The sequence below is a fragment of the Notolepis coatsorum genome (genome assembly GCF_963971535.1).
Source record: "Notolepis coatsorum genome assembly, chromosome: 2".
Classification (NCBI taxonomy): Eukaryota; Metazoa; Chordata; class Actinopteri; order Aulopiformes; family Paralepididae; genus Notolepis; species Notolepis coatsorum.
The window spans coordinates 112,557,902-112,572,997 of record NC_140166.1 but is presented as its reverse complement, the minus strand read 5'-3'; the positions used below and the strand labels follow the sequence as shown (position 1 = coordinate 112,572,997).

Here is a 15,096-nt window from a genome sequence, read left to right as displayed (position 1 = left end):
ATTATTTTCTTATGTATTCAATATGTTGTGAATCATTTAAATATTTTGAGAATGCACCTTTGTAAATATAAATAGCAATAAGAAAATATGAAATTTACAATTAGTTGATTCCATTTGTTTAGAAGCGGTTCATGTATTGGACAGGATATCAATTATTGTTTTGCAAAACTGAAATAGAAATGTTTTTACTTTTACTTGTATGGCTAAACAATGTACAGCAAAACATACACATTAATAAAATAACCCCATGGAAATGTCAAAAGGAACCAACACTGGGTAAAAATAACCCAATTCAAGAATAACCCAACCTGCTGGGTGATTCTATGCAAAAGGACCCAGCGCTGTGTAGGTGCTAGATTGATCCCAGCATTTCTTTAGTGTGTACAGTACATAGATACATAGACATACAGTATATACATAAGTACATATGTATGTACGCACATACATACTCGCATACACCTCACAGAGAGATCCATGGGGTCTCTCTACACGTGTGCACGCACACACACACACACCATAGCCACCTCACAAAGACATAATAATTTATGTATTTCTCTACACACATACGCACACACATGCACCATAGCCATCTCCCAACAAAAATACACAATAAAATACACAATAATTCATTGATCTCTCTCCCTCACACCCCAATGTCCTCACTGATAAAAACACACAACTCATCCATATTTGTATGTACAGTTGACATTTATAGAGCTAATACAAAAACACTGTTACAGAGATCAATTATAAAAACAGAAACCATAGCAACATAAATATTCTTATAATGCTCGTCGGTAGGTAGGTATACAAAGACCTTGGTCCCCTTCTACCACACTGGAGTCAAGACAGAGGGGATGACGGTGGGAAGCAGCTAGGCCAGTAAACACACTGGCCACACCTTAATTCACACTTTCAATCAATACTTCCAGGATTTCACAGGACGAATCGACCAGGAACCTCTAAACAGTGTCTGTTTACCTGTTAAAGAGGTCGACAGAGGAGACCGTCTTACCAACCCTAGCCAAACAAGCATCTAGCTGGTAGCTGGGGTTCAGTCCAACGCCTGTTGGTGGAGAGTAGTGATTTTTTTTATTGCTTTAGAAGGGATATTTCACTTTAGCGTAACTCGTCAAAATTCAAAAGATTAAAAATCGTACCCGTCTCAAGGAATCTATAAAAGAAGGAAGGGTCATTATGTCACTGTGTAGCGTGTGAACCCACATCGGAAGTGTGGAAACTTTCAATTCGGCTGACATTGAGTTGAATATGGATCACCAGCTCCTCGTTTATTTAAACAGGTGGTTACCTCGGATGTAATTCCTTCTTTTATCAGACTCCTCGTTCACTTTTCATTTTGAGGACTGTGTATAAATATCATACTTCTGAAGTATAAACAAACTATACAGCAATATTATTCTGTGTAATATATATTTCTGTGTCCAAGGTACTTTTTTTTTAGCTAATGTTGCCATTTTCAAGTAAGGAACTATTTCTCACTTGAGGTGTAGTTCAACTGTCAACTTTTTCACATCTTTCTTCCAGCTAGGCAGCAGGTAACCATGGTAACCACTCCCCAAATATTCCATGCAAGGTAAAGATAAACAACACAATATTTAGACTAGGTCCCAAAAATGAATGGAAGTGAATGAGGAGCCTGACACCTGGGAGGAATGGTGGTGTTGACGACAGGGACAGCAGTGGTCACTAGTTTACTTGTAGATTACCTTAAATAGTAAGGTAAGACTGCTGAAACTTGTTCCACTAAAGTGAAATATCCCTTTAACAACCAACAGCCCACTAGAACATTCTAAATGGATCAGCTTCACAGATGTAGATTCACAGGCTTGACAGACGGCAGGTGACATGAATTCTCAACGAAAAGAGGATGACAAGCAGATATTCGCGAGTTCTCTGCCTGAGTGACAGGTGATGCTCCGTCTCTTGGAATTTATAGCAGGTGCGCGCCTGTGACACGACTGCGGAGTTGAAAATATTTAAACCTTTGAGCGATTGTCGCTTCAGAGGCTGTCAAGCTCTGATGTTTCACACAGCTTTGTCGCTCATCACCCTGCCGTCTGTCGTTTTAGTACGTTTACAAATAAGATGCACGGTTACTACTTCTTCACTGCCAAGACTGTGATTCTGGGTGAAGTGTAAGTAATTAATCAGTCGCACACCGGTTCAGATCTGATCCACTTCTTGTACCGCAAAACACAGATTCGAGACCGTTAAGTTTGGGAATGGGAACACAGTGAACGCAACATAGAGAGCCACGCAAAACCCGTAGGAAGCGATGCAAAGCAACTGGATTCTCTTCTCTTCTCACACACAGAAAGATGTGAAACGTCTGAAATGGAGAGAAATTCATTATGTCTCAGTGACTTTTTGTTCAATGAACCCTAAACTGTTTGATCTCATCTCTATCGTTCTGTAAAAGTCACGGATCAGATCGGCTCATTTTCAAAGTCTGGAACTCGGCAGTGAAAAGGTGGTAATAGGCAACGCCAACACACACCAAACAACATGGACAGATGCCGTTTTCACACCCACCAACGATTCCCTGGGCATGCTAGTTCCTTTATCTATTTAAAATAATAATACTACTAATAATAATCAAGTGCCCCCTGGTGGAATAGATGTGGGGAACGAGCGTGGTCCAGGGAAAGGACGGTGTGTTTTTTTGGTTGTGTTTGAGAGGTGTCTTGTTTGATTAGGGTTAGGGTCATTCCAGGTGATTGGTTGTGTTTGAGAGGTGTCTTGTTTGATTAGGGTTAGGGTCATTCCAGGTGATTGGTTGTGTTTGAGAGGTGTCTTGTTTGTTTAGGGTTAGGGTCATTCAAGGTGATTTGGTTGTGTTTGAGAGGTGTCTTGTTTTGTTAGGGTCATTCCAGGTGATTGGTTGTGTTTGAGAGGTGTCTTGTTTGGTTAGGGTCATTCCAGATTTTAGTTTGGTTGTCTTTGAGAGGTGTCTTGTTTGGTTAGGATCATTCCAGGTATTTGGTTGTCTTTGAGAGGTGTCTGCTCTTACACAGTGAAGCATTCAAAACTTCACCCAAATGATTGCCATGGCCCAGGAAGGTTCAATCAATAAGCCACTCTCTCCAAAAGTCAGAAACCAGAGAATTCTCAAACGTGTGATGTCATCAGGTCTGAAACAATTAATGGGACTGATTTTGCGGACCCACATAATGTATGTTCTCTTTTCTATATCCAAATTAGCTTTATTCTATAGCAGTGTTCTCGGTTCTGAAACAGAAAATGTACCTCTATACTCAGAACATTCCCCTGGGTGCCATCTTTACCAATTCATTGTCTATGGAACAGCTTCACTGTATACCTGATGACATCACACGTTTGAGTTCTAGCACTCTAGTTTTTGGATTTGGGGGAGTTCATGTTCATCTTTGGACTGTCTTAGACCAGAGAAATGACATGTACAAATTCTTAAATTGCGCGTAGTTCCCCTTTAAAGAGATCCAACTAAACAACCACAGAATCACTAATACGATAGGAATAACAATTTCATTGAAATGGGATAGACAACACTTAAGAGCAGAAACCAAGGAGAGATTAACCTTTGTTAGAGTGGTTCTAAACCCGGGGGTCCGGACCGCCAAGGGGGTCTCAAAAATATATACAAATACATTATTCATGTTTATAATCTTTGGTACAGATGCTTTTTTTCTTGTAAAAACAGTGCAGTGCCCGTCCAGGGGGCGTGACCATTTGGGGCGTGGCCGTTCATTGGCCTTTGGTCCTCAGCAATATGCCAAGTGTGAAGTTGATCGGATGAAGGGTTCTCAAGTTATTTTACACATACATATAATACAAATTGCATCGAAGCCACTGACTGCATTTCCTTGGGTCCTCAGCCATACACCCGGAGAGTGTGAAGTCGCAGTTCTCGAGGTAAGCCCAGGCCAAAGCCTAAAGTTTGTTGTTATAGCGGGCGAAACGAGACCAAATCCGACACCGCCCTCCCCTGGGTCCTCAGCAACACACCCAACGGACATGAAGTCGATCGGACGAATGGTTCTCGAGATATGCATGTCACAGACACACACACACAGACTATTCAAAGTCTAAATGCCCTCCATTAATCAAGTTAAATAGTAAAGAGGGAATCAAAGTCATTATTTTGTTCATCATTATGTCTATGTTTGACTGTCAGAGGGTCATGAAACTCTAAAAGACAACCCTCCATCCCTCCTGGTTTCCTGCTCCGTGGATTGTGCATGTGTGTGGGAGAGAGAGAGAGAGCGTGGGATGGATGGATGGATGGATGGAGGGAGGGAGAGAATGCAGAAATGTCATTTAATACTGGCTGTATGGTAATGGATGGTAAGGTAGGATTATGCAGTAATTCGTCAAAGGAAAATACCACAGTTCACACAATTCAACTAAATGTTTCGTCTTGGGGGGAAATTACATGTTACACAGTAGTCACACACTTCTGAGGCGCTGGTGCGGAGAAAACAGAGCAAAACAAATCACCATTCTATCACTTAGGGGGAGAGTCATTAAAGGGATTTTTGGACATTAAGTTGTATGAAATACTTGCTAGTAGTGTAGTTGATACTCACTGTGGTCGGAGTTCTGGCCCGGTTCCAAGCGGACCAGGAAGCTTCAGACAGGCTTCAAACGGGGTTGCAAGACAAAATGGTGTTAAGCCACACCATAACATGCAGGCCAAGGTTTTAACCAACTACAACATAAACCCACACACACGTGTTGGGTATTTGCAGGTTTTCAACAAGTAAAATGTAAGCCTTTTTAATACCACTTAGAGCTAAAGTTAATACCAATTTCACGACCATACTAGCAAAAAAACAAAGAAACAAACACATAGCGACACTGAACTGGCGGCTGCACTTGCGCGCCAATAGAAATTATCGCACGTTCCATAGAAGCTCTCGCCAGACGCACCAAGCTCCCGGTAGCCCTGCGAAAAACAACAACTTGACTACAAAAACATTTCATATAATATATGAAATATAATTTAATCTCCTGGCAGTCGGGCTGTCACCCCCAAAATATAATACCTGTGCAAATTAAATGTAAGACTTTTCAATACTACAGTAGTATGCCACAGGGCTTGTTCCAACATGAATCAATTAAAGGAAAGGCATCAGAACTGTGGTCTTCTGCTGTGGACGGTTAAAACGCTCCCCTGCATGTTATGGTTTGGATTAACACCGTTCTGTCTCCTGATCCAGTATGCTGCCTGTCTGAAGCTACCTGGCTCAGTTTGGAATCGGGCCAGAACTCTGTCAGGCATGGCATCGACAACAGTCGTCTAAAGATCGAAACACACACTTTGATATCAGTACGAGTTGGTTTTGCAGCCACGCCATTCGGACTCCTACGGTATCTACAGTAGCTCTGAAGATCTCAGAGCACGTCCACCTCATTCCTTGGCCGTTTGCAATCGACATGCAACACAATATGGTCACACCCGATGGTGAGAGTTACACAAATGGTGGAATATGGCATCATTCATCTGTCTCTACTAAAAGGCATATTTGGAACTACTAGCAAGTCGTTCATGCCATTTAATGTCCAAAAATCCGAACTATCCCTTTAAAAGGCGATCTTTAATGACCCAGCAGCACAACAGATAGAGTATAGATTGTGGTTTCTTTCAGGGGAGCTGAGACCGCCCCCCCAAGCCTCTCCATAACACTATGTTTCAGAGGGCTGTGGTGAGACCTGATGAAGGCTCCACTGTGGCTGAAACCATGTCAACTTATTTCATTTGTCTCATTCACTTCGCCGCCATTTCGGTTGACTTTGACGTAATGAGGGGTACAGATGTGGAAACGCCCATTCACTTTGACGTTAAAACTTGCCAACTGTAAAAATGCCACTTCAAAAACCAGAATAGTCTAAGCGACTTGTCGGACTCATGATGAGCTGACTCACAATAGTTTTTCCACCACCGTAGTTCTAGTTTTGAAACACACAGACGTGAATTAGTCATCGGCTCACTGAAATAACTTCATGGAGATCTAAGACAACAAAGATGGAGGCGAAGTGAATCGAAGAGGAAAAGGAGGCCACATACCGGAGGACACGTCTCCTTCCACCCTGATGGCGGAGTATAGGCTGGGATGGATATGAATGACTTGTCCCAAGTTCTGCCCTGTTGTCTTGAGCCTCCAATCACAAATGTTGCTTTCCTCCAATGAAACTAATATTTTGTTTCCCCCTTGACCCTCCTACTTCAAACATAGCTTTCCATGACAGGAGAGATTGGGAGAGGAGAGAGCAGGAGAGAAGAGAAGAGACAATAAGAGGAGAGGAGAAAAGAGAGCTTGAGATGGGTGTGAAGTGGCTGAGCACAAATGGAAAACAATAGCGGAGCTTTCCATGACAGAAGAGAAGAGAAGGGAGGAGAGGAGAGGAAAGGAGAAGATAGAAGGGAGGAGAGAAGGGAGAGGAGAGAAGTGAAGAGAAGAGAAGGGACGAGAGGAGAGCAGAAGGGTGGAGAGGAGGGAAGGGATGAGAGAAGTGAAGAGAAGAGAGGGGAGGAGAGGAGAGAAGAGAGGATAGGAGAGAATTGAAGAGAAGGGAGGAGGAGAGAGCTTGAGAATGGTCAATTTGAGTGGCTGAGAGGAAATAGAAAACAATAGTCAGTGTGTTTGTTGGAAGACAGAAGGTATAAAAACATTGCACTGCACACCACAAACGCCACCACATCAAACTCTACATCCTCCTCCTCCTCTGTCAAACCACTTGTTCCTTGACTGATCACACTGGAGCAGACGGCACATTCTAACGCTGCTGTGAGGTATGACAGGGGGGCGGGGCTGTGGCGGAAGGGAGATGGTTCCATAGTGGCTGTTCATTTGTTCATTAATATGTCCATCAAATACACATCCAATCATTCAGCATTTAATTGTCTCTCCGTTCCAGGAAATGTAACCATCCGTCTTTTCAGATTCTATTCTATGTTTTTTATTGTCCATCGGGTGTATATGTTTATTGTATTTGCGTTTGCGTGTGTGTGTGTATTGTATATGCGATGTCTCTGTATGTTTAGTATTTGTTGGTGCTTGTATAAAGGAATATGTATACATGTAATGTAGGTGTGTGTGTATGTCTGTGTGTATATGTATGTGTGTGTGCGTGTATATATACATATATGTGTGTGTGTGTGTGTGTATATATTTGTGTGTCTGTGTGTTTGTTTGTGTGTATGTGTATACATATGTGTTTGTGTGTGCATATATGTATGTGTGTGTGTGTGTGTGTATCAGTTGATTTGTAGCTGGAGCTCCTCCTCCTCCTCGTCTGTGTCGTTGGGAGGTCCATCTGGGTTGTCTGGACCGAACCGAGCAGAACGCATCTTGAATAAACCACCTGGACTCTGTTGTTGTCTACGCAGTCTGGAGAGAGAGAGAGATAGATAGATAGATAGATAGATAGATAGATAGATAGATAGATAGATAGATAGATAGATAGATAGATAGATAGATAGATAGATAGATAGAGAGGAGAGGAATAATAATAACATTATTTACTGCAGAAGAAGTTTCAACATGGCAGTGAATACACTCAAAGAAAAACCAGAAGAGCTATAAAAAGATACAAATATATTTTATTTTATTATTATTTTATTAAGAATCTGGCTTAACTCATTCAGTGCCAACCACGAGATGAGTCGGGTTAACTCGCCATGCGTTGCGTGCCAAGACCCGAGAAAACTAGGGTTTTAATCATTATTTCTTTTATTAGCGATATCCATTCATTTTCATCCATCCAACCTGATGTTATCATTGGGAATGAGTGTGAGCTTGCAAAAGGGCAAATACCGCCGCCTATCGTCTCCCGGATGGTATTGCACATCATTGGATTGGATTGACTGGGAATGTGCATCGAAAAAATAACTCTGGTCCGGGTCTTGCTTCTCAGGCATGCAGTATCGTGTTACCAGATTGACTGAGGACCCTCAGAGCAGCATCAATTATGTGTTTCGGACTAAAACGTTGGATCAATAAAGGCGATCGATATTTGGAATGGCGATCAGGAATTGGATTCATCTTTTTGCAGAACATCTGATGTGAGGTAAGGAATTTATGTTACGAGGCTTGGGGTAATCAGATGTTCCTATCACCGCCATCGCAGCGTGTGTGTGTGACGTTAGCGCTGACCAGGTCATGGATAATCGATTTTTCAGCCCGCTTCTCTAGCGTGCATAAGGACACAAATACTATCGATAATCTAGCGTTTAGTTGAAAACGATTCATAAAGCAGCCGAAAAATTACAACGTGTTTTGTGTATTCCACTAAAGAGCTATTATCGCGGATTTCTCTGGAATTACTAGAACTCTCCAAAACTATACTCGTATTCAAAACGGTATAAAACGGAAATGTACTGATGAAAAAACAATCCGTTTCGTACATGTTGACTGCAAGCAAGTCATTGATAAGCGACAGGTGTATTAGACCCATAGCCATAATTTAAGATATAGTTTAAGAGTTCGCAAATTTCCCCATCCTCCCATTGACTAAAGTGCTGGCACGGAACGGCCTATTTGGGCATAGGGGCGTGGCTCTGAATGTGTTAAAGGAAAACTCAGACATTTTGGGAAATTAGCTTATTTGCCATCTACTCTGGAGTTAGACAAGAAGATACATACCTTTTTCTTCGCTGTGCATGCAGTAGGAGTAGGAAGACGCGCACCGTTAGCCTAGCTTAGCGTCAGTCACTGGAAGTAGGTTCCTCCATTAGCCTAGTTCCCAACACTGAGCATGCGCGGGCAGGTACTCGTCGCGAGCAGAGAGCGTGCGTGTGTGCATGAGCGGCTCGAGTGGTGAGTGTGTGTGTAAACAACACGCAGCCCCGTATGGGGCAGAGAGGAGAGTAGGAGAGAACGGCAAACAAGACCTAGGCTAATGGAGGAACCTACTTCCAGTGACTGACGCTAAGCTAGGCTAACGGTGCGCGTCTTCCTACTCCTACTGCATGCACAGAGAAGAAAAAGGTATGTATCTTCTTGTCTAACTCCAGGATAGATGGCAAATAAGCGAATTTCCCAAAATGTCTGAGTTTTCCTTTAACACATTCAGAGCCACGCCCCTATGCCCAAATAGGCCGTTCCGTGCCAGCACTTTAGTCAATGGGAGGATGGGGAAATTTGCGAACTCTTAAACTATATCTTAAATTATGGCTATGGGTCTAATACACCTGTCGCTTATCAATGACTTGCTTGCAGTCAACATGTACGAAGTATGTAGTGAAGTATAAACATCCAACAGAATCTTTACATGCAAGAATTTTGCAGATAGATACATTTTCCAAGTATGTAGAACAAATAGTAGAGCATTAGACAGATTAGACAGACCCACTGATAACTAACATTCAAAATAGAGTAGGGCTATCACGATTCGTCGACCCAGTCGGCGAGTACATTTCGTCGATTTGCATATTCATGATCGACGCGTCGTATTGTTAATTTTATGTGCCTTTTGCGGTGGAAATGGCAGACGTTCAAAGTCATAACATGCGCAACGTGTAATCTAACTAATGCGCAGTGAATCACGTTCAAAATAGAATTAACTTCTCTTAGACCACTATTCGTGATTCTGCCTAGAGCCAGGACTCAACAGTCACATAACGTCCGTGTTTCACTCCAGCTGGAAGGGAGGGGCTGAGCCATCATACCCACACTTTACAGTTTAGAAGCAGCTTGGCAGCTCTTGAGCCCTGCGTTCTACAGCCTGTGATCACTCCTCTTGGGAGCAGTGATGCGTTCCTCATGGGACGGGGTTGCACGCAGTGCAGCCAAAGTTTTGTGAGCAGAAGTGCGTGCACGCACACGCACGGATGTGCACGGCACGCGCATGCACACAGGAATGTGCTGCACTCGCCAACTCGCTAAGTACCCCACCTGGCCTACTTTGCATATCAATAACGCCGGTCGTCAGGTGTGTTAAATACGTTCTCAGATACATTCACACAGAACTTGTGAATGAAATGTGTTACATTCCATTCGTAGAGGCAATTAGGCACTGTCTTTAGTCTGTGCTTAAGCGAGGGAACATTTATGCGCATGCGCGGGAGCGCGTGTGCACGTGGCGTCATTAGCGTGCGTGCAACCAGTGTTGATATGAGGAATGCAACACTGCTTGGGAGTCGCGCTGTTTCTATGTAAACTCTGCGAGCAACAGGTCCAATAAATGCGTCTTTAACATGCTTTATATCCTCTCCATTACTATATGCCCGTCGTGGTTAAAAACCTAATAGTTCTAATAGGAAAGGGGGGGGGGGGGGGTCTCTCTCTCCCTCTCTTTCTCTCTGTACGTTCAATGATGATGATCAATGAAGTAGCCAAAATGTACACTATAAAAACAAACTTGATAGTTCATTAGCAAAAATATTGCAACATCAAGTCTGCTACTGTATAAGCTATTCTCCCTCTCGTGTGTGTGTGTGTGTGTGCATACATTTACTATATGCTACTCTTTTTCACATGGATTAGGCTAATTAGCTTTAACAATCCTGATTCCTGAGCCTATTTTATTCAAAAGGAAGATATTGATTTAAATATGTATATAGCCTATATATAAAAAATACATTTGAATCGTATCTCCTGTGCTAGCACAAGCACTATCATAGCATGGAGTGGAGAGATAACACACAATATATATAATAATTCATGGAAATGTCACAATCCCAGCCGGAGTCCCTTCCTGAACAATGTGAACAGTGGCCTTCTGCTGCCACCCAGCGGGCAACCTCAGATCCTGAACTTCCTCATACATATATGCCTAGCCTAGGATGGCTAGCTGTGATTAATGTTCTGCCTCTGTTCATATTGTCTCTGGTACTCCCCTCCCTGGTATGATGTCTTCCCCCTGTCGGGTTGTGTATTATGGTTTAAGCCTCTTGTGTCTAGTCTGGTGTTGTCTCAGTGTGTTTATGATATTCATCCAGTCTGTGTTCATGCCTGGCCTTAACCAGCTGGCGCTCCTTACAATCAGTGGCAGTACGTATACCTGCCCGTTACGGTCTTCCTGGTTGCGCCATTGTTTTGTCTACCTCTGTTCTCCAATTTGTGAAGCTCCGTGTTATTCCTGCCCTCCGCGGAATAACCCTTTATTTCCCCGTAAGTCTGTTCTCGTATATTCTTGCCACGTTTTCCAGCACTGCTGAGGTTTTCTTTCGTGCTTATAGTTCGCTTTGTTTTGTACCCCTGTAACGTGTACCTTTGTGACTACTGCGCAGTAAAGCCCTTTCATTGTACCTACTCCGTCGACTCTGCCTCCTCTCTCTCATTACCATTGTCCAGCATTTGGGTTCTCTCACCTCCCCTTGCCACCCAACGTAACAGGAAATATACTAAAAAGCTATTTATTATGGCCGGTAATAATCTCTCTGGCTGGTAGTTTTTAAATCTAAAGCTAAAAAGGATGAGGATACTCATTAACCTGTTCCACCCGACGGGACCGGATCTGGTCCCAAAATGGCATCTGGTCATAAATCAATATTTTTCAGAGTGATGCAAAACATTTGCAATTTTAAAATCAAACGTATTCAAGTATTAACATCACTAACATGTCACAAAAGCATGTAGAATGTATATTATCATCAATACGTTAGTTTAGCAATAGGTTAAAAGTGCCATTAGATAGTTTTAAGTTTTCGATTTACTGAAGTCTATTGCGAGACGGCGACCATTTTGGAAATTTTTAACCATGGGAATTGTAGTCATTTTGTGGCCATTTTGTAGAGGGCATCTATAGCTGCCGATCAGCGTTGGAATTTTTCCGAACTACACTTCCTGGCAGATTCTGTGGGGGTTCAAAGTTCAGCGTTCTGAATGAATTATATCAATAACTGTTATTATTCGGGATAATAAGCCACAAAAGGTAAAGTTTTTGACAAATATTGAAACACAGTTAGTTTCTCCTCCCTATTGTTAGCATGTAGCAACAATTAGATCTGAAATTAGTTTCAAAATGGTTGCACTGTGGTGAAAATAAAAAGGTACAGTAAATTACAGTAGATATCATTATCTGTTCTTATGTACGCCTGGTGATACTAAATCCAAATTGAACTTGGGCATTTGAAAGATAATATATGTATATATATATATATATATATATATATATATATATATATATATATATATATATATATATATATATATATATATATATATGTGCGAATTGGCTATAATAAGGTAATTTATACGCCTCCTATTCTATATTCTATAATAATATTTCAAATTGCATGGGTCCGGATGGGATAATTCAGTAGTGTATCTACAGAACCTTCTGTTTAATCATCTTCCCTTTATTAATTTCCTTCGATTTTTTGTACACATGGTCTCTAGAAGGTACTGAACGAGATCAGTGGAATTTTTTTTATGTTTGGTCATTATTAGCATGGATTCACTGTCAAAGATGCAAAGAAAAATCATAATTCATAGTCTCCTTTGTTTCATCACAATTTAAGCAAGCCTAGTAATAGACACAATATTTCTGACACTGTGAATACATTCCCTGAGGTCCATAGATGTACCTAGATACCAAGAATATGCAAATGGACCTTGTAGAAGTGGAGCAATATTCCATTTACCTAGGTATATATATCTTGACTTGACTTGACTTGTATATATTTTAGGCGGATTTTCACCACAGGTGGAACAGGTTAAACATTTTTAAATATTCAATTAAAATGCTGATTTTTCTTGTAAATGAATGGTTAATGATTAATCGACTAATCGATAACAAAATAGTCGTTAGCGACAGCCCTAAAAGAGAGCACTACAGCACAGTGGCGTGAGAGGATCAACAAGTCTATAGGATCTCTATAGGATCAACAACAAGTCTATAGGATCTCTATAGGATCAACAAGTCTATAGGATCTATATAGGATCAACAACAAGTCTATAGGATCTATATAGGATCAACAACAAGTCTATAGGATCTCTATACGATCAACACCAAGTATATAGGAGCTCTATAGGATCAACAACAAGTCTATAGGCAGGGCTGTACGTTAACTTTTTTTGCACATAGCACTGGTGCTACAGAGGTTGATAGTTTTGTAGCACAGGCCAAAATCTTGTAGCACAAGTATAAAACGTGTTATATTTGTAACAGTCACAAATGTGCCTATTGTATTTGTGTTATTTAGTTGCAGTGCCATGTTTGGCTGTCATTTAGTATATCGCCATGTGTTATTATTACTATAATAGTAATACTCTCATATGCTATTTTCAATTAATATCATAAACAACATAAGGAATATTAGCATAATTTTGAGTGGACTGAAGGAATGAGTCAGCGTTAATAGTTTTAAATGCAAATAATTTATTGAAACATAGAAGTGGGGTCGGTTGGGACACACACACACAATGGGGGACCCTGATGTAAACAAGACAAACGTCTTTCTCTGGTCTGCATCCCCTTAACAATTGTGTGTATTGAGCCGTACTGTACTGTACCCATTCTGCAATCTGTTAAATAAAGTTTACATTCATTCATTCACACACACTGTTTCAACTCACCACCCCCGCATCATATTGTAGTCTAGTCTTCAAACTTCCACTCCTCTCGAAATTTTTTATATTTGAATATCAACATTATCTGTCCATCCTCAGTTTACTATAATATACTCCTGTCCTGAGTCCTGACTAGTGACTTCATCGTCTTTCCAAACGCACGCACGCACACACACACACAGGGAAGGGGAGAGAGTGCCCCCCATTTCCCTTTCCACACTGTGTCTGCTGGCTCTGCCTGATCAGGATTAGCTTGTTAGCTTGCTAACGTTGTAGTGATTGTAATGGTACATAAACGTTAATTTCGGGCGATGTGCGCATAAAGGAATGGCGACGGTGCAAAGCATGTAGATGCATTTGACCCGTTGCGAGAAAAAAAAAACACACCGGACTTATTTCGGGACGTGTAGGCGCACTGCTGTGTGCGCACCAACACGCTGCTCTGCTTGCAAGCACGGATAGGGCGGATATGACTCGTCGAGTTGTCACGGAGTTTTTTCAAAATAAGAGTATCATATGCACCTGAATGTTGCTAGCTGTCGATCCTAGTTATTATAGCTGGAGCTGCGCGTGGGCAGAAATGAGACCCGCTACAGGATTTTCAAAATAAGAGTATCTATATGAACCGAATCCCTATCGCACCAGTGCTAGTGAAGTAAATCCATCCATCGCACAGACAGCTGTTGCTGTAGCACGTGCGAGATATATGTCGCACTGTACACCCCTGCTATAGGATCTCTATAGGATCAACAACAAGTCTATAGGATCTCTATAGGATCAACAAGTCTATATGATCTCTATAGGATCAACAACAAGTCTATAGGATCTCTATAGGATCAACAAGTCCATAGGATCTCTATAGGATCAACAACAAGTCTATAGGATCTCTATAGGATCAACAACAAGTCTTAAAGCAAGCAAATCTTTGACAATCTTTGACACAATTTTGCAAGGTGCGTTTTGTGCTACAACACAGATAGTTGGTTCTGCCAAACTGGTACAGCTCTACAACACAGAGATAGTGGGTTCTGCCAGACTGGTGCAGCCCTACAACACAGAGATAGTGGGTTCTGCCAGACTGGTGCAGCCCTACAACACAGAGATAGTGGGTTCTGCCAGACTGGTACAGCCCTACAACACAGAGATAGTGGGTTCTGCCAGACTGGTACAGCCCTACAACACAGATATAGTTGGTTCTGCCAGACTGGTACAGCTCTACAACACAGAGATAGTGGGTTCTGCCAAACATCTCTACTGCACTGTGTGGAGACATGTCAACAGGACAGCAGATGTCTTGTGGCTTACAGTATGTTTATTCTGTTTCAATCAATTCCTTCTGCATGCGCAAACAGCTCCTCTTTAAAGCCTGTCATTAAATCATTGCATGTACAACATTAACACCAATGCTGTGTGCGACATCAGTGATGTATTACTCTGCTGGGTATAAGTGCCACTGTGTATGCAAGAGCACATACACAAACACCAACACTGCTACTCTTCTGAACACGTCTGCTGCGCAAACAGTGTACACAGGGCAGGGCAGGAGAGAGCTGCAGGAGATGAGAGGAAAGAGCAGGAG

General features: G+C 41.8%; 1 protein-coding gene across 3 annotated transcripts in view; it reads right to left on the bottom strand.

Moving 5' to 3' along the window:
• Positions 1-695: 695 nt before the first annotated feature.
• The window catches only part of ccdc102a (coiled-coil domain containing 102A), a 336,579-nt gene continuing 322,178 nt past the window's right edge, over positions 696-15,096 (bottom strand). For all 3 annotated transcript variants that reach the window (XM_084308068.1, XM_084308070.1, XM_084308069.1), the window contains one exon: positions 696-7,391. In XM_084308068.1, coding sequence (XP_084164194.1) covers positions 7,259-7,391 — 133 coding nt within the window. In that variant the 3' untranslated portion in view covers positions 696-7,258. The remainder of the gene's footprint in view (positions 7,392-15,096) is intronic.